The following is a 21,309-nucleotide window of genomic DNA, read 5'->3' as shown; positions in this document are numbered from 1 at the left end:
TTCATTGAGCTTATTATTTTACTTATGTATTTGTTTATTTTTACCACATCCAGTAGGTCTCAGGGGTTATTCTTGACTCTGCACTCAGCCATCATTCCAGACATTACTCAGGAGACCATATGTGGTGCTGGGGATTCTGGGGTTGGTTATGTGCAAGTCAGGCAACTTAACTCCTGTGCTTCCTGTAGGTAGAAAAGCATAGGACTTTTAAAAATCCTGCGAATTAATATATTTTGATGATTAAGTTGACGAATTGGATACCACAGAAAATAGTGAAACAACTGAATATTTTAAATGTATTTCATTAGACTGAATGCGTCCTTTTTAAAACTCAATTTGTTCTATTTCCTTAAAAATTTGGGGTTGGGGGCTGGAGTGATAGCATAGCGGGTAGGGCGTTTGCCTTGCAAGCGGCCGACCCGGGTTCAAATCCCAGCAGCCCATATGGTCCCCTGAGCACCGCCAGGAGTAATTCCTGAGTGCAGAGCCAGGAGTAACCCCTGTGCATCGCCAGGTGTGACCCAAAAAGAAAAAAAATTGGGGTTGACTTTCCTTAATAGTTTCTGATATTATATAGAGGAAAATGGGGAAATCCTCAGTTATATTTGTCTTCGCAACCTGACATGTGTGTTGTCAGTTTACCTCTGCATTGAACTTAATTGCACCAGTTTCACTAATCAGAATCCTGATTATTCTTAAATCCCCTCCTACTACATATCTTTAATTACACAGGCTAGAGAAGAGGCATACTTGGGTAGAAAATAGATTTGACATTAAATCAGTAACACTGTATTTCTGTAGTGTTGTAACTTACTCTTTTCTTAGATTAGTATTTCTTACATTTTCTCTTTAAACTGTAATATTTTCTATCCCTCTCGCTCTGTTGGTGGATTTCTTCCCATTTCTCTAAGGAAATTGAGGTACTTGGAAGAGTATTTTCATAATATTTTTTTTTTCAAGTTTGTTGAATCACCGTGAACTACAGTTACAAAGCTTTCATGATTGAATTTCAGTCATACAGTGATTGAACACCCATTCTTTCACCATTGTACATTTTATACCTCCAATATCCCCAGTATCCCTTCTGCTACCCCCACCCCACCCCACCCCATCCCCTGCTTCTATAGCAAGACACTTTCCTTCTTTCTATCTACATTTGGGCATTATGGTTTATAATACAGATACTGAGAGCCATCATGTTTGTTCCTTTATCTAATTTCAGTACATCATAAGTGCTTTCATGGCACGTATTTATTTGCAGACGAATGGATGGTAGATAAATACGTCGTACACATATACCACCCCAAACATATATTGTTAGTTGTTTTCTGTTATAATAAAGGACACCAGTCACCTAATACCCTTGACTTCTGTATTGGGTCCTATTCGTTCTTGGCCCTGTGAGTATGATACTACAGCATTTATGCTATGTATTTTTTGGGGTCTTTTTTTTTTTTCTTTTTGGGTTACACCTGGCGATGCACAGGGGTTATTACTGGCTCTGCATTCAGGAATCACCCCTGGCGGTGCTCAGGGGACCATATGGGATGCTGGGAATCGACCCCGGGTCAGCTGTGTGCACAGCAAACACCCTACCCACTGTGCTATCGCTCCAGTCCCTTTTTTTGGTCTTTAAAAACAACTTTAGGTTTCACTACTCCTTTCAGCTACCATCTCATTTCTTTCATGGCCTTTCAGCAAAATTGGGAGAAATGTCTGGTTATATTTTCTTTCCCAAGCACAATCTACTATGGCATTCATCCCTGTTATTGTGCTACATTATTTAAATTCAGTTATGATTTTTCAGTTTCCATCCTACTCTGACTTCTTTACTTTTTTTATTATTATTATTTGTAAGTTTTTTTTTCCCACTTGGCTTTTAGGGTACAATAGACTCTTAGTTTTTTAAGCTGTTCTTAGATCTACTTCCTCTTCATCTCTGATGAAGTGACTTTTGTGGACAGTGTTCTTCAACCTTTTTCTCTCTATGGCCCCATTCTGACTTTGTTTCCCTCCTATGGCCCCCAGTTCCATGCTGTGACCTCCTTAGAATATCCTGAGGGTCCATGGAAGCTATATGGCCCCCAGTTGAGAATTTCTGTTCTAGAACTGCCGTTGCATGTCTTCTCTTTTCTCTCTATACTTTTGGTGATCTCCTCTAGTCACATGGCTTTAAATACCATCTGGGTTCTGAAGTTCAAAAGCTTTGTCTCCAGCTTCCCATCATTGTCTGTTTGTATGGTGAATTGCAGTTTGGTCCATTATTAAGCTCCTGACATTCCTGATATTGGACTTTGTTCATTTGGGGTGTTAGGGGGGCAGACTTGGAGAATCACATAGGGTGCCAGGAATTGAACCCATTTAGCTACATGCAAGGCAAGCACTTTACATACTGTACTATTGCTCTGGCCCGGACTTTGTTCATTTTCGTGAACATTTTCTGAAGTCAGTTTCCTTCTAACTATATCTTCAGTATTAAAGATGGAGGGCAGGTAACAAGTAATAAGCTACCATTTTATTCTTTACTATGTGTTAAACCATGCTAAGTATTTTATACACATTGTCACATTTAATCCATATAGCAACTCTTAGTTCTATTTTATTTATGAGGAAAATGATGCTCAGATGATGCTCAGGAAAATGATGTGTATGGATACAAAGTCTCAGATAGTTAACCTGCCACGCCAACCTAAATTTGGTGTACTAACACTAATATTAGAGAGATTTCCTTCAATGTCATAGACTTAAGTTATGTGTCAACTGCTGTCTCAAGCATTGGTGCCTCTCTACTGGTATGCTTGGTTTCACTTTTTTTGGTTTGGGGGCCACACCTGCCAATACTCAGGGGTTACTCCTTCCTCTGTACTCAGAAAACTTTCCTGGCAGTTATCAGAATTCATATTGGATGCCAGGGATCGATCCCAGGCCCACCGTTTGCAAGGCAAGTGCCCTACCTACCTGTACGGTCTCTTCATTCCCTGTGTGATTTCAGTCTTGTCCTCTCTATTTTATTCTTCTCAAAGTAGCCAGAGTAATTTAAGACTTAAGTCATTCCATTGTCCATTCAACAGCCTTCCATCTACCTCCGAATAAACCCAGATGCCTTTTGTTGATATATAGTGGCCCCTGCTATGTCTGTAACCATCTCTGATGTTATATTGTACAACTTTGCTCTCACTGCTCCCCAGCCATCTAGTCTTTGCTGGTTTTTATTTGTTTTGTCTTAGCCACTTAGTAGGCACTTAAAAGAAACTTTCTATAACCATGAATGCTTTATTTATTAGCGGTAAAGGATAGAATATGTAAAGGGGTGAATGATAGCTTAATTCTAATAGCTCTGATTGTGAAACACGGTCAGAGTAAGATGTTGGCTTGTAGAAATGATTATTCTTAGTACCTGATGTAAGCCAGAAAAATTCACAAGAAGCAGCAAAACTGATTTGATTTTTCTTTGTTCCAGATCAGTAGCAACTTTTTGTTGTTGTTGTTGTTGTTGTTGTTGTTGTTGTTGTTGTTGTTGTTGTTGGAGAGCTTCCAAATAGTGCTGTGGGGGCCCATTGTTGCTAGAGGCCTATTGTCACCAGCTTTACTCTACCCATGCTGGGGCAGGAGTCAGGGGAACCAACAGAGCCATACTTGGTGCTGCCTAGGGGTCTGTACTGCTACACCTGATGATGGTTTGGGTTCATGACTGACAGGGATAAAATCCACTCCCTTGTGTATGCAAGGCATATGCCTCTGACTCCAGACTATCTTTCTAGCCCCAATAATAACAAGTTTTAATGTCTCAAATTTAATAACAAAGTTGTTAAATAACAAAAATTAATGTCATCTTTTTAATGTTTATTTTAAAAAGATGTTTTGCGATTGCATTAGGTATTAACAAATTTTAAAAAAGAGTTCATATGACCCAGTTTGGTTTCAAAGAAATAGTTTTAAAAGGCTTTATAAAATTTCATTCTTGAGTTAGAACTTGAAATAATGAAGGCGTTTGGACATGTAGAAAAAAATTGGAGTAACAGACTCTAGTAATGGAACATACATGAATGTGTATTTTGAGCGACCCATTCATTAGAGAACAACATGCTGGCTGGCTCAGAGAATAGGTGTTGTGGTCTTTTAAGAAAGAAGACTTGTTAGGTGGAGGAAACAAAGATCTTAGAAACTCTGGGGCATTACAGTTTAGATTTGAAGCAGTAGATGTAGTAAATGCAATGACTAAGCCAGACTCTTTTGTAGGATTTAGACAAAAAGAGCATATTAAGATGTAGAGAGAAGAGATTGGAATTAGCAAGCAGAGAAAAAAAATAGGACTTGCTGATAGGACAAAAATAAAGGATAACATGCAAGATCACCTTCAGAGTCTCATTAGACCAGGAGACTGGAACAGTGATGGTGTTTGGCTGTTGACTAGAATGGCAGAGAGGACGGGGAACAGAGAGAATGTGAAAGTACTTAGCTTTGTTCTGTTAATGAACTCTCCAGACTTATTAATAGCATATCAAGTAAAAAGAATTTCTTCTTATGATTTTCGGGCCACTCCTAGCGGTGCTCAAGAATTCTCCTAGTTCTGCACTGAGAAGTCACCCTGGTGGGGGTTGGGGGGACTGTATGGGATGCTGGGGATCTAACCCAGGTCATCCACAAGCAAGACAAAACACCCCACCTACTGCTTCAGCCCATCATCTTCTGAAGTTTTCTAATTAAATTGCTTTCGACAAGTTTATTTTGTTTTCTAGGAACTGGGTCATGGAAAGTGTTATTTGTCTATATCAGAGATTGTCATACTTGTGACTTGTCCAAGTCTACTCAAAGGACTGTTTTGGTGGAACATAGCCACATCCATTGGTTTATTGTCTACGATTTATTCTGCAATGGTACAGCTATGAGGGAGATCATCTGGCTCTTTTTAAAAAATGTCTTTCAACTTTTGTTTTACAAAAATGAGATTTTCCAATATATTATAATCTTTAAATATTAGATAGACTTAACTTTTCATGTTTTTAGGATAGCTGAAACCAAGGCCAAAGAGTAGTGTTTCCAAGGTCCTACTAGCACTAAATTAATTATAGATTCCAAGTTGAAGCTAGAATGCAGATATCTGGCTATTTCTCTTTACATCCTGTCATTTTATTTCCAGTTGGTAAACACCACTGTTGCACTCATCCCGTTGTTCATCGATTTGCTCAAGCAGGCACCAGTAACGTCTCCATTGTGAGACTTGTTGTTACTGTTTTTGGCATATTGAATATGCCACGGGTAGCTTGCCAGGCTCTGCCGTGAGGGCGCTATACTCTCGGTAGCTTGTCGGGCTCTCTGAGAGGGGCAGAGGAATTGAACTTGGGTCGGCCGCGTGCAAGGCAAACACCCTACTGTTCTACTGCTCTAGTCCCTGGTGACAGCATGCTCAACATTAAGTTTCTTTATAGACTAGACAGGTTACTCATTAAATTACCCAATTATTCAATCATCTTTGTAAAACTAGAATCTGATTCTTACAGAAAACAAATTACAGAAGCACAGTTTTCTCTCCACCTTCACTTTAAACTTGCCAGATGGCTTAACAAACCTGGCTCATTCTTTTGCACAAACACAGCAAAGTTGGTAAGCACCATGAGTCATATTATAATTGGGAATATCTTGATTGCATATAATTCCATTCTTTTGTTATCATTTGTAATAGGTAAAATTTTAAGCATTTTTTAAAAAAGATTTGGATTAATATCAAAGTAAAGACAAATCATACACATAACTTTCTTTTACTTTTTATTGAATCACTGTGAGAGAGACTCTTACAAAGATGTTCATGATTAAATTTCAGTCATGCAGTATTCAACACCCATCCCTCCACCGGTGTACATTTCCCAGCACCAGTGTCTCCAGGTTCCCTCCCATCACCACCACCACCCCCCTCCCCTCCACCTCTATGGCAAGCACATTCTTCTCTCTCTCTCTCTCTCTCTCTCTCTCTCTCTCTCTCTCTCTCTCTCTCTCTGTGTGTGTGTGTGTGTGTCTCTGACTCTCTGTATCTGTCTGTCTCTCTCCTCAAAACTTCCAAATACAACATGTTTTTTCATTGCAATATTTACCACCTCTTGGAGTTATTTCCTGTGAAGGAAAAGTGCGGATCCAAATGTCCTAGGTAAGGTTTAGGAAGGCTTTCCTTTCTTACAAAGAGCAAAATTCATGGCCAAATTTATCAGTCCTAGATTCCCAAGGTGACAGAGCCAGACAGAGAGAAAACGGTAGATTCTCTGCTAAAGGATGCTACCTCTTTCCTCCCACTTCACATAAGTCATCAGGAACCTAGCTCCTGTTTTCCCTGGCCATGGATGTTTGTCTTCTACTATATTATATATATATATATATATAAAATATTGAACATATATATATATATATAAAAAATACCACAAATGAATGCAGTCATTCTGTATCTGTCACTCTCCTTTTGACTCATTTCATTCAGCATGATGCTCTCCCACGTCCATCCGTGGCAAATTTCATGACTTTATTTTTCCTAGCAGCTGCATAGTATTCCATTGACATATACTTATTTTCAAAGGAACACTTAGGCTTGGTATGTAGTTCAATAGTAGAGTGCTTCCTTTTCATGTATGATATTCAGTGTTTGATCCCCAACTAATGACGATCAGAAAAATAGAATGCTGGTACCATCACAATTAGTTTCTTATTAGTGTTGTTGCATTCTTTTGCATTTGACAACAGAATGAAAGATAATTTTTCATTTGCTTTGGAAAAGCACTAATGAATCACTAGTGTTTATTAATTGGAGTTTAAAATCAGCATTGAAGAGTTATACACACATTGCTGTCTACTTCAGCTGAGCTCAGAAGAGTTAAATTAACTTGAGCAACAGCTGGGAATAAAAGTACTTATATCTTGGCACCTGTGGGTATCCCAGTAATGGGTTTGTGTAATGGGAAACCTCTGTTGGGGAAAATTCAGTCAGACTCATACAATTAAGTGTAATTTACTGGGTTAGCTTGAATGCCAAAATTTTGAACCCGAAACTCAGAACTCCATAAAATGCTGAAGTTCTGGATTGTAGATAGATGAGAATTGATAGAGAACACAATGCTATTAATTTTACATTTGATCCTATTTTAATGAAAGTTTTGAATGTAGCATGGCCTATTATTTCAGGTGGATATTTCCTATATTCTTTCATTACAGAAAGAGGACATTTTTGCTGAGGTCATGTTTTCCATATAGAGTATAAAAATGTGTTTCAGAGCATTGCTCCCATTATTTTGAAAAAAAATGTTAGAAAACTCTATTTCAGTTTTGATTTATGAATGAACTACATCTTCAACATATAAAGTGCTTGCTAGAGATGGTGGCCTGGGCTGCTTCTCACAAACAGTTCCTAATTTACTCACCAGTCTAAAACTGTTGGGAATTGACACAGTCACTAGGTATAAATGATAAACAGAGCAAATACATTTAAACAGGACCCACTGGGAATTCAGTTTGGGAATAGAAGAAAAAGTAAACAGGAACATAGAAATTCTATGTGTGGTTAAGAATGAATTAAAGATTAAGGTAGGTCCTGAATAAGGAATATAAAAGGTATAACTAATTTTAAAATATTAAAATCTGAGTAATTTTATTTTATTTTTTTGATTGTAGAGAATATGATGTTCAATAAAAACTATCCTAAAGATATAACAGCTGTATGAAATAAAATAAGGATTTGCATTTTTAAATACTTTTACTTTCTAAAACAGTTCTTTAACTAGCCTTGGAGAAGATCTTCTCAGAACTTATATCTCTGGATCTTGCTTCTCATCTTAACTTTTATGTGTTATTTGTAGGTATTTTGGTTGATGTATAATTAATTACACTGGTAGGTTCAATAAATCAAACTCATCTCTTAAAATAATTCAGTTGGATATTTCAGGCTCTTTTCAGATACATATCATAGAATTTATCTATTTATTTATTTGTTCATTTATTTATTTATTTGTTTGTGTCACACCCAGCAATGCACAGGGGTTACTCCTGGCTTTGCACTCAGGAATTACTCCTGGAGGTGCTTAGGGGACCATATGGGATGCTTAGAATCGAACCCAGGTCGGCCGTGTGCAAGGCAAATGCCCTACCCACTGCATAATCATAGAATTTAAATAGAAATATCAGTGACTCACTCCTTCCTTCCTCCCTCCCTCCTTCCCTCCCTTCCTCCCTCCATGAGATTCAGTCATGCAATGTTGTAACACTCATCCCTTCACTCAGTCATGCAATGTTTCAACACTCATCCCTTCACAAGTGTACATTTCCCACCACCAATGTCCCCAATTTCCCTCCTACCATCCCCCTAAACCCACCCCCACCTGCCTGTATGGTAGGCACCTTTCTTCTTTCTCCTTTTGTGCATTATAGTTTGCAGTACATAAGCGCTTATAGTATCTGTTCATGGCATTCAGTATTTTCATTGGGAAGGTATTACAGCTGGAGTAGTTTTTTTTTTTTTTTTTTAACTGGGTGGGGGCTTTGGTTTTTGGACATGACTGGTAGGACTTCTGGAAGTACAGGAGGTTGGGCGGAGGTAGCCCTTTTTTTTTTTTTTTTTTGGCTATTGGGTCACATCCGGCGATACACAGGGGTTACTCCTGGCTTTGCACTTAGGAATTACTCCTGGCAGTGCTCAGAGGACCATATGGGATGCTGGGAATCAAACTGGGGTTGGCCACACGCAAGGCAAACACCCTACCCCCTGTGCTATTGCTCCAGCCCTGGTTTGCAGCTTTTTAAAAGCAGCCTTTTTCTCTTTTCTGTTGTCTTCCTCTTCCCTTAAAAAAAAAAAAAAAGAAATTCTGGCTATACCTGGTGATGCTCAGGTGTTACTTCCAGCTCTGTACTTGGGGATCACTTCTGGCAGTACTCTGGGGACCATATAGTGCAAGGGGTTGAACCTTGGCCTTTTGCATCATGATTTCAGCTGTCTCTCTAGCACCCTCCCACTTTTCCTTTTCTTTGGGGGTATTGTCAAAGCAGCCTATTTTTTTTTTATTTTTATTAATTCTTTTATTGATTCACCATGTGGAAAGTTACAAAGCTTTCAGGTTAAAGTCTCAGTTATACAATGCTCAAACACCCATCCCTTCACCAGTGCACATATTCCACCACCAAGAATCACGATATACCTTCCCCCCACCTCCCCAGCCCCCCACCCCTCATGTGTAACTGGTAAATTTCACTTTACTTTCACTTTACTTTGATTATATTCAATATTTAAACAAAAAATTCACTATTATTGATTTGGAGTTTCTCCCCCCTAAAGTCGATCTGCTGAAAAGAAAGCATTTGGTAATTTGTTTTCCATTGCTGAGAATGAAGAGATATGAGGTCAGGAGGCCGCACCAGCAGCAGCATAGTTTTGGATTTCTGTATTTTAGTATTTTAGTAACTAAGTCCAGAGAAATGTCTGCCAGGAATCGCAACATTGTAAGCTTGTACCTCTCAGCTACTTTATATTCCACATATGAGTGCGATCTTTCTATGTCTGTCTCTTTCTTTCTGACTCATTTCACTCAGCATGATACTTTCCATGTTGATCCACTTATATGCAAATTTCATGACTTCATGTTTTCTGACAGCTACGTAGTATTCCATTGTGTAAATATACCAGAGTTTCTTTAGCCAATCATCTGTTTTCGGAATGCCGACTGGTTCAGCCCTTTTGGAAAACAATATGGATGATTCTCAAAAAGTTAGAAATTGAGCTCCCATTTGACCCAGCAATACCACTCCTGGGAATATATCCCGGAGAGGCAAAAAGGTATAGTAGAGATGACATCTGCATTTCCATGTTCATTGCTGCTCTGTTTACTATAGCCACAATATGGAAAAGCAGCCTATTTTTAAAGTGTTGTGTATGAATCCAATAAGGATGATTCTTCCAGAGGTAGATCCAGGGTTAAGTGAAATGTAAACTTACAGTAACTCCCAGCTTTATCTTTTTTAGTAATGTAAGAAAAAAGAACCTTAAGTCCACTATAATTTCCTTTTGAGAAAACAAGACATGTACCAGTTTTTAGAAAATTATTTGGAACAGGGCCTAGAGAGATAGTATAGCAGGTAGTGTGCCCGTACACGCCAACCTGCGTTCAGTCTGCAGCACTCCACATGGTCCCCTGAGCCCTGCCAGGAATGAACCTTGAATGCAGAGACAGGAGTAAGCCCTGATCACTGTTGGTTGTGGACCCAAAATACACAAAAATTATCAGGAACAAATTATTTGACTTGTATCTTAGACTTAATCAGGAAAGTCCTAAATTGAAAACCACTATTTCAGAGAAAGATAACTGATAAGATATTTCATTAATGGTGCTGTTCAGAATACTAGTTTATACTGGTAGCATAAGCATGAAAATAACTTTGAAACACACTCTGCCTACTCAGCTTTTCATGACAGACGACTACCTGTTATAACATTGATGTTCTGTTGTCTGGTTATGAAAACTTTCCTACATCTATTCTTGTGTCTACGACTGTTTATTCTCACTATTGCAAAGGTGCTCATTTTTCTTTTAAATAAAATTAGGCATTTTAAGACTTCAAATTCACGTGTAATTATAAGAAATAATGTCAGTATGGGTTCCAGTCATTTAATATGTATTCATTGGGGTCCTCTGCTAGGCAGTCGTGATACAATGATGAGTAAGACATAAAGGAGAATAACAGCAGACAGTGGTCAGGCATTGTGGAGTCCTGAGTTGAAAATTGGATTATAGCTCATCAGCATTTGAAGAAAGTGAATGACGGGGGCCAGAGCGATAGCACAGCGGGTAGGGCGTTTGCCTTGCACTCGGCCAACCCGGGTTCGATCCCCGGCATCCCATATGGTCCCCCAAGCACCGCCAGGAGTAATTCCTGAGTGCAAAGCCAGGAGTAACCCCTGAGCATCACTGGGTGTGACCCAAAAAGCAAAAAAAAAAAAAAGAAAGAAAGAAAGTGAATGAGTTTAGTTTTTTCAAAACTTTGCTTAGAATCCAAGATTTTTTTCAAGAAAAATGTTGAATCTCAGTAAGAACAGTAACCTTGGTTGCATTTTAACTTGCCTTACTTCCCATTACCCTCTTCCCAGCTATACAATAAATTAAAGAGAAACAGCCTCAAGAAGCAGACTGGGGGGCAGGAAAAAAATTAAGGACATAGGGGAGGGGCTGTGGAGAACACTGATGAAGGATTTGGTGTTCGAATATGGTATACCTGAAAGTCAATCATGAGTAACATTGTAATTCCTGGTGATTCAGTTTGGAATAAAAAAACAAAAACAGTAGCTAAAAAAACACCTGCAGAATGCTCCAAAACTCATCCCTAGGGAATTGCACTCTTTTTTTTTTTTTTTTTTGCTTTTTGGGTCACATCCAGCAATGCTCAGGGGTTACTCCTGGCTTTGCACTCAGGAATTACTCCTGGCGGTGCTTGGGGGACCATATGGGATGCCGGGGGTAGAACTCGGATCGGCTGCGTGCAAGGCAAGCGCCCTATCTGCTGTGCTATCGCTCCGCCCCCCATTTTTTTTTCTTTTTGGGGGGAATTGCACTCTTTAACCTATTCCACAACTTTCTGAAAAGCTCCCTTCTTTGGACTTGTCTTTATGTGACTCAGAGCTTCCTCTGTCAAAAGCTCTGACAAATGGGGCATTTATCACAACACTGGGTGGCAATTGTTTTAACTGGGTAGTTGTCTGAGGATCTGGTGCAAGAACTGGGGGAGGTGCACTCAAATTCACTCACTCACATTTGGACAGTTAAAATAGACATTGAACCTAAAGTGGACACCTTGGAGAAGTAAGAGAAGATGGAGTCTATTTAGAGAAAAAAAAAACTCACAGATAAGGGGAGAATGTACATGTCTAATTTCACATAGACAGTGACCCCAGCTGGAAATGAATTTTTTTTTCTCATCAGTGTTGTAATAAAATAATATAACACCATAAGTATTTTGTTGTCAGAGAACGGGTCATGTAATGAAATGTCCTGTTTGTGTGCTCTGTATGCTCTGTGTGTGTGTGTGTGTGTGTGTGAGAGAGAGAGAGAGAGAGAGAGAGAGAGAGAGAGAGAGAGAGAGAGAGAGATCAGATAAGGGCTAGAGATACAGCACAACAGGCTGGGTGCATGCAATGAACCCGAGTTCATTCCCAGCACCTCCTGATCCCCTAAGTACCGTTGGGAGAGATCCCAAGTGCTGCAAAGAAAAATAAACGAAATGTCAGGTAAAGAAAATGGTAGTATTTCGACTAATATTTGTAGAAATGCTGCTAGTTACTATTTCTAAGTTCTTAGAAAACACCATTTGGGATAAGTTTGACAAATTGGTAGAGATTAGGTCAATGTAGGAGTATGATATTAGCATGGTATAAGCATTCCCTGTGATAGAGGGGGATATTGGGCACTGCCATACATGCAGCCCATCCAGGTTTAATCCCTGGCACCCAGTATGGTCCCCTGAACTTGCTAGGAGTAAATCCTCAGCACCACCAATGTGGCTTTAAAAAAAAAAATGTGGTGAAAGCTAAATGAAGAGTAAGAAATGGTCTTGAAATACAAGTTGTTTGTTATTTCCATTTAAATTTTTTTTCTTTTTCTTTTTTCCTTTTTTTAGTTTTTGGGTCACCCGGTGATTACAGGGGTTACTCCTGGCTCTGCACTCAGGAATTACTCCTGGTGGTGCTCAGGGGACCATATGGGATGCTGGGAATAGAACCCGGGTCGGCCGCGTGCAAGGCAAACACCCACTGTGCTATCGCTCCAGCCCCCATTTTAATTTATATGTCTGATTGAGAGTTCCTTATGTTATTTCTCAGCTTGGAGATGTTTTGAATTTTAGGATTCTTAGTTTTTGATAGCACTTCAACATGGAATTGATGGTAGATAGTGTTTATTTTGGTACAGCTGTTTTGCTTTGCTATGGAATTTTCATTTTGTTCCTTCATCACTGCAGCTTTACTTGATGTGTGGTAGATCTTTCCTTTCTAGATGACCATTCTTATTCAGTTGTGACGGAGTACTTAGTTGGTTAGAGCATCAGTAAAATTCTCTCTTCAAGACCTGGGAGCACCCAGGTACCACAAAATAAAGTTAAATAAAGTAAAATAAAGTTCTTTCTTCATAATGTACTTCCTGAAAACAGTTTTAGTTTTTAGAATGATTTAGGTCTTATTTCTTCCGGTACTTGTGAGGTATAAGTTTATCATGCTTTTTATATCATGTTTCTACATGTAAAATTTATACTTTAAAATTTAGAGTGACCATTTTATATACTTACATGTAGCCTTAAGTTCTCTATTTTCCTGTTTTTTTAATTAAAAATTTTCAAGAAAAACCACTTTAATGGTACTTTTCAAGTGCCCTGCCTATTTAGGCCAGGGGATATGGCACATGACCTGGTTTTGGTCCCCAGGGCACTCTGAAAGTGTTTCTATTATTCTCACTTTATAGATGAGGAAACTTAGGATCTAACTATTATGAGAAATTAGGTAACTTATCCAGGGTCAATTAGATAACTTATCCAACTAGTCTATTGAGCTAGAAAAAGAATAAGAACAATTTGGCTCTAGAAAAATGATTTTATCACATGGTCTTTGCAAAGTTTAAAAAGCAGGACTCTAGCACAGTGGGCAGGGCGTTTTCTTTGCATTGAACTTAGGTTTAATCCTCAGCACCTACAGGTCCTGAGCACCACCAGGTGTGCTTCTTGCGAGCAAAACTAGGAGTAAGTCCTGAGCACTGCAATATAAGTAAGAAGCAGAATTGTTTAAGGTTCAATTTGTAATACTTTATTATATTTCTCAGTACCTATTGATTCCCCTTTTTTCAGAAGCACTGAATTTTTTTGTTTGTTTGTTTGTTTGTTTGCTTTTTGGGTCACACCCGGCAATGCACAGGGGTTACTCCTGGCTCTGCACTCAGGAACTACTCCTGGCAGTGCTCAGGGGACCATATGGGATGCTGGGATTTGAACCCGGGTCAGCCTCGTGCAAGGCAAACGCCCTACCCACTGTGCTATTACTCCAGCCCCTAAGCACTGAGTTTTAAACAAAATATACATCACTACTAACATCATGAATTTTATATTCTATCAGAGAGAACAAAGTAATAAGATTTTCAACTAATGTCTGAATGGCAGCTATGATAGCTGCTCAGAGAACTTTGAAAGAATTGTTGTGGGGAAAGTGGTGGTATTTGAGCTTTTAGGCCACACTTGTTGGTGTGCAAGGGGCTACTCCCAGTGATGCTCAAAAGGCCTTGTGCTACCTGGAGATCAGACTGGGGTTGTTGTCTCCAGTCCTGGGAGTAAAATTTTGAATGACAATTCTAACATAGTTCTAGAAGTTAGATTCTGTGATATGAGAAAGTGGCATTTGTGCTAAGCTATGAAAGAAGTCTTCTTTGCCTATCTGAGGGTTTAAGATTGAAACTACATAGTATTTGCAGAGATGATCAAAGCTCTGTATACCTAATTTACCTTTTCACAAACATCATTCATCCTGAAATTTTAGTTTTGTTTTATCAGGGTAAAACAAATGGATCCCTGAGAATTCTACTGATTTGCCCAATCTTGTTTTCTAAGAGTGCTATTCATAGTAAATAACATAAATGGAAAGATGTCTTCTTAAAAGTGTTTTAGAAAAACACTACACAAAACCTTTTTTCCCTTAATTATGTGATAAATTATGTGAAAAAATGACTCTCAGTTGGGGCTGGAGCAATAGCACAGCGGGTAGGGCGTTTGCCTTGCACGAGGCTGGCCCAGGTTCGATTCCCAGCATCCCATATGGTCCCCTGAGCACCGCCAGGAGTAATACCTGAGTGCAGAGCCATCTGTAAACCCTGTGCATCACCAGGTGTGACCCAAAAATTTAAAAAATAAAAAAATAAAAAAAGTCTTAAAAATCTCTCAATTGGTCTTCTTCAGCCAGTAAATTTCTCAACTGGCAATAAAGTCAATTATTGTATTTCTCTCTAGCTAGAATGACAGGATGAAATATTGGGGGAAAAAAAGGTAGGGTGTCCAGGGGTAAGATGAGAATATTTCAGGCCAAAATAGTCTGAAGATTTTTTGGTTTTGATTGTTTTTTTTGGGGCCACACCCGGTGATGCTTAGGAGCTGCTCTGTCTCTGTGCTCAGGGGTCACTTCTGGCATGCACAGGAGACCATACAGTCCTGGAACTCAAACCTGAGCCTTCCAGATGAAATTCCAGCTTGTTGACCTGTCTCCCCAGTCAACCTGAAGTTTTTTTCTCATAATTCAACTCATTCATATGGCAGCAGTGTTCATGATTAGTTTTTAAAAAGTACAAACATATTTCCTTCCCTGTGATAGAACTGCAGTAAAACTGCCTATGGTACCTATTCTCTTCTATGTTTGAAACTGAAATAATATGCCAGAAGTCAGAGCCATTAGTTAATAGGAAAAAATTATATTATCCTCTCTTATCTAGGTAATTATCAAAAACAGACAATGTTATAAAGTAGTAATAAATAACAAAGTTTGTAAGAAAACACCAATTTCTTTGTGACCCAGTCATCTCATTTTTGATAGATTGCAAAGGTCGACTGCAAAGAAGTACTAGACATCATATGTAATCTGGAATCCGAGGGTCAGGATAACACAGCATTTGTTCTTTGTACGACTTACCTGACCCAGCAGCTCCAAACTGCAAGTGTGTATTGTTCTTGGTAAGTGTATTTAGTTCTTACTCCCTTTATCTTTAGAACATAGTATAGTATTTAGAGTTTATGTTTGTTAGGTTTCTAATTTAAAGTCTAAGCAAGTAAATGATGTGAATAAAGTCTTTTTACATGCTAAACCATTTGATTAAAAATACTGTTTTATTTTTCTTTACAAGAAGAGGTGCAGAATAAGGAACGAAAGTTTCAACACCTCTTTATTATCCCATAGTGATTGTCTATTAACTTGAATATGTGTATTCGTCTTTTTTTTTTCTTTGTTATGAACATTTATTTATTTATTTATTTTTAATTTTTTATTGAGTCACCATGTGGAAAGTTACAAAGTTTTCAGGTTTAAATCTCAGTTATACAATGCTCGAATACCCATCCCTTCACCAGTGCTCATATTCCACCACCAAGAATCCCAGTATAGCTCCACCCCGCCCCGTGTATTCGTCTTTAAAGATAAAATATAGCAATATGAAATAAATTGGTGTTAGGTTGTTTTTCTTTATAACGTATTTTCTGGCCATCACTTTCCCCCTTTTATTTGAAAATCTACCCTAGAGAAAGAAATACGTTTGAATTTCTTTTGCTTTAGTATTATATAATGGAATTTCATTGTTTTGTTTTGGTTTTGTTTGTGGCTACACCAGGCAGTGCTCATCGCTTGCTTTTGGCTGTGTGTTCAGGGATCACTCCTGGTGGGCTTGGGGAACCTTATGTGTGACCAAATCTGGGTCAGTTGTGTGCAAGGCAAGCACCCTAGCCTTGCTGTCATACTGTCATTCTGGTCCCAATTTTGTTTTTTTAACTCCTTTTATAATTTTATTTAAAAATATTAAGTTGGTACAAAAGAAAGTCTGTAATTCATGATTCTTTTGTTCTAACTATTGAATCTATTTACACCAGAGAAATAAACTTGATACACAGAAAAGCTCCAAAATAGGGCTGGAGCGATAGTACAGCCGATAGGGTGTTTGCTTTGCACTCGGCCGATCCGGCTTTAATTCCCAGCATCCCATATGGTCCCCTGAGCACCGCCAGGAGTAATTCCTGAGTACAAAGCCCTGTGCATCACCGGGTGTGACCCAAAAAGAAAAAGAAAAAGAAAAGCTCTAAAATAGAAGACTTCTGTCCATAAGTTCAAGGTTAGTGGTGTGGATAATGCTAGAGGGGATTAGGCAAGGTATTCATTGTACACTAATGTTTAAGAAAGGTGTCTAAATAGTTGGTATTTGAACTTTTTAATTCATTTAATGAATAGCTTGAATAATCTTGATTAGAGGAGCCATGAGTATTTTAGAATCTATTGGCCAGAAATTGGAAATGAGCATTCTGTTTTATTAGGAAAACCTAGTAAAGTTTTTCATGTATTGTACTTCAGTCTTCCGGATGGACATGAATACTCTCTGTACAGATATTTGGATGGGCCTTCCCAGCAGGGTTTGTTCTGGTGCAGTGCATACCCAGTATATACTAAGGCCCACTGGGGCTATATTTTGTGTGCTGGGGAAGGGTATTCAGTGCCAAGAATTAAGCTCAGGTACTTGCCTGGTTCTAGCTATGTGCTCTACTTCTTTGGCCTCTCTGACTCAGCTGTCATATTTTTATGGTTGTATTATTAGCATTTTTATATTCTTTTTACTTAATATAAAATTTTTGTATACTATAAATGATATACTCAGTCTTTTTTTTTCTGGAAAATACCATTTTTTATTTTATTTTTTTTTCATTTTTTTTTATTTTTATTTTTTTTTTCATTTTTTATTGTGGAAAGTTACAAAGTTACAAAGTTTTCAGGTTTAAATCTCAGTTATACAATGCTCGAATACCCATCCCTTCACCAGTGCTCATATTCCACCACCAAGAATCCCAGTATAGCTCCACCCCGCCCCCTCACACCCCAAACACCCCCACGCCCCTAGCCCCCCCACCCTAAGCCCCCCCCCCCGCCTGTGTAACTAATAAATTTCACTTTACTTTCACTTTGATTGCATACAATATTTCAACAAAACTCAATACTCAGTCTTTTTAATAATAATTGTACAAATGACTGAAAGATCAGAAAAGTCTGGACTGTCCAAGGTTTCAAGGCTAAAGTGATAGATCTAAGACTTAAGTTGAGGGAACTTATTTTTATTCTTAATCCAGGACTATTCTTTTATACTATTGTTTTATTGACACACCAGCATTCAGATTGTAGTTTTCTATCACTAAGTCCACTGCCAAAGTTTTATCTCCTATATAAAAGAAGGTGGATAAATAGAACTTAAATATATTCTGTAATAGTCTTTGTGAACATTTTGTTAGGAATGAAAAAGTGATAGCAGTAAGGCTTTTGATACTAAATCAAAGAATTTTTTTGCATTAAATATGAGCCTTGGTAAAACAAATGTACTTTGGGAGGAATAAACCCCAGTTTTACTTGTTAGTCTCTTTACCTTTTATGCTTTGAATGCTATGAATAAATCCAATCAACTGAGCAACACCATACCCTACATCCTCAAACCCTCACAACTGAATAGCTGCTATCCTAGTCATCTAAGATCATGGGGAGGGGCCCCAGGTATCCTGAGCACCGCTTAGAAACTCCCATCCCAAATTGATTATCAATTGCATATAGGATAGATTATAAATACTTTTGAAACTATGAAAACTTTTCATATTATTGATACAGCTTTTCTTTTACAGTTTCCATTAACCTTTTTTCTTCCAGTATCATTAGTTCTTCTGAGAGTGTTATTGGCTCTAGGGTTAATATTGTTCCTCTGTACCAGGAAAGGATTAATGAGATTTCCCTTAAGTTGGCTTCCCAGAAGTTAGAATGAGTAAAGGAAAGAAAATCTTTCACTTTACTATTGTGAAAAGTGAGCTTCTTTGAAGTAGATCTGAGGATTGCTATTTAGAACCTAAAGCATTTAAAATTTGGAGACTTGGGGTTTGTTTTTTTTTTAACCCTTACATTGTATACAGTGATCCTCTCCCACCCCCAACCCCCTTCATGTCCAAGGGGAGGGATATTGAAGTTAGACGAACTATAATGTAAAACAGTGAATTACTAAGGAAAATAAATCTTAGGAATCCAGTTAAAATAAAATAGATTGTTTTGTTGTGCTAGAGGTTTCTTGTGTTGACTATGTGGCAATATGGAGTATTTCTCTTGAAAATAAAATTTTAAGTCATTTTTAATAAGATCACTGTATCACTGTCATCCCGTTGCTCATCGATTTGCTTGAACGGGAACCAGTAAAGTCTCCATTGTGAGACTTGTTGTTACTGTTTTTGGCATATCGAATACACCACTGGGAGCTTGTCAGGCTCTGCCATGCGGGCAAGATATTCTCGGTAGCTTGCCGGGCTCTCCGAGAGGGGCAGAGGAATTGAACCCGGGTTGGCTGTGTGCAAGGCAAATGTCCTACCCGCTGTGCTATCGCTCCAGCCCTTTAATAAGATATAATCAAAATTTTAAAAATAAGATTATTGGAATATTATAACGTATGCAGTTTCTTTATTTTTAAATGATTATATCCTTTATTCTTCCACCAGACATATTGACAAGCCCCTACTAATGTGCCAAATGTCACACTGGTTTTTAAGTATCTGTATTAGAATTTCTTTATTGAAGTGTAATTCTTTAATCAGGTAAACATGGGAGGTATTTGGGATGTACAGTATATAACTTACAACTCAAACATTCTTTCGTTCTTTAGAAATGTCCTATAGATATAGCCCAGTGAATATATACAGTATAATAAAATACCTTACAGATTTAGCTGTAAGCAGTCTATCAATACTGGGATATTTACAGTAATACTACTTTTCTCTAAAAGTAGGTTTCTTTGCATACTTATTAACCTTGGCCCCAAGAGAGTTTTAGCTACTGCAGAAATCAAAGAAGGGTTAGATGGATGAGTTTCTTATAGATGTTTGGCAATAATAATGTAATTAAGAGGAGTCATGCCAATGAGAAGGATAGACATTTTGTTTATTTTTGTATTATTTTTTTCACTTGGGAGCCACACCTAATTGTGCTCAGAGGCTACTCCCAGCTCTGTGAGTCTCCAGCAGTACATGCAAAATGTGCTCAACGTCAAGAGCACTTGCTTTGCATTTGCTGGGACTGATTTCAAACCCTAGAGCCCGTATAACCCCTACTTCCAGCCCTGGAGCACCTCCCTCCTCCCACAAACCCTGCCTTGTATGGTTCTGGTAGCCTCAAGTATCACTGGAGTGGCCCAGGTGACCTCTAGCATTTCAGGGCCCAAGCAGCCTCACATCCTAAAACCGAGCATTGAACCATGCAGCCTGGTTGCCAAATATGTCTAGGAGTGACCCCTGGACCTTCTAAGCAGTGCTTAGGAGAGTAAAATGAAAAGGAGAGAATGAATGACATATTTATCAACATGTAATTACCTTTGGTATCTTAACAATTAAGGTCATAGAGCTGACTGGAAATCTCTGTACCAAACTTGGAATATTTGATAGACTGATCTTTTTTTCTGTAAGACCTCTGATCTTAAATCTGTATGTTATGTTTATTTATATGTCATCAAATGTCATTTCTTTTTCTTCCCAACTAGTGTGACACTGATATCTAGAGCCATGCATGCATATTGCCTAATTCAAAGAGGTTTCCCAGCACCTGGTGAAGAGCAGATAACCATATGTTTTATTTTGTAGGGGAGGGGAAACAGGGTATGGAAATCAGCTACTGTATTTGCATTGCCTTCTTTAAGAGATGCTCATTGAACCTGGGTTGACTGCTTGCAAGGCAAACATCTTACCCTCTGCTCTTTTTTTTTTTTTTTTTTTAATTTTATTGAATCACCGTGAGATAGTTACAAGCTTTCGTGTTTGGGTTGCAATCTCACAATGATGAAACACCCATCCCTCCACCAGTGCATGTTCCCCACCACCAATATCCCGGATATACCCCCACTTTCCCACCCTCCCCCTGCCTCTATGGCAGACAATATTCCCCATACTCTCTCTCTCTCTACTTTTGGGCATTATGGCTTGCAACACAGGCACTGAGAGGTCATCATGTTTGGTCCATTATCTACTTTCAGCATGCATCTCCCATCCCGACTGGTTCCTCCAGCCATCATTTTCTTAGATGGAATAGAGAAGGGATCATTACCCTCTGCTCTTAATCTTTCCAGCGACTCTCTTTGCTTCATTTTTAAAATGCCTAAAATCTGGGTCTCAGTGTGACATGTTACATAAGGGCTCAGTGGCCCTTTTGCTGTGCATGAAACAGTAATTTAAGGATCTTTGTGGTGTCTGAGACTCTAGATTCAATCCCCAGCACCACACAAAGTAACAGTATTAATGAAGATCTTGCTTGGTAGGCAGATCTCTACCAGAATATGTTTCCTACTTTAATAGAACTGCATATCTTTTCCAATTTTTTTGAGTTTGTATATAGTTTATTGATTTGAAATAGACATTTGATTAATCTGAGAGTCCAGTAAATCATCTGAATTAATTGGAAGCATTCTTAGAATCATTTTAAGTGATTAATTTTTCTTTTCTTTTTTTTTCTTAAAAAAAAAAAAGAAACCACATCATTGAACTGGAGAGACATAAAGTGGGTTGGGT

The 21,309-nt window shown here is 38.4% G+C and overlaps 1 protein-coding gene across 1 annotated transcript in view; it reads left to right on the top strand.

Annotated features, from left to right (window-relative positions):
* The window catches only part of RLF (RLF zinc finger), an 86,293-nt gene that overhangs the window by 50,610 nt on the left and 14,374 nt on the right, over window positions 1-21,309 (top strand). The window contains exon 6 of the mRNA XM_055139720.1: window positions 15,575-15,711. Within this exon, the coding sequence (XP_054995695.1) occupies window positions 15,575-15,711 (137 nt within the window). The remainder of the gene's footprint in view (window positions 1-15,574; window positions 15,712-21,309) is intronic.

Source organism: Sorex araneus, chromosome 5 (assembly GCF_027595985.1).
Source record: "Sorex araneus isolate mSorAra2 chromosome 5, mSorAra2.pri, whole genome shotgun sequence".
In the NCBI taxonomy this organism is placed as follows: Eukaryota; Metazoa; Chordata; class Mammalia; order Eulipotyphla; family Soricidae; genus Sorex; species Sorex araneus.
This window is presented reverse-complemented; position numbering and strand designations above follow the sequence as displayed.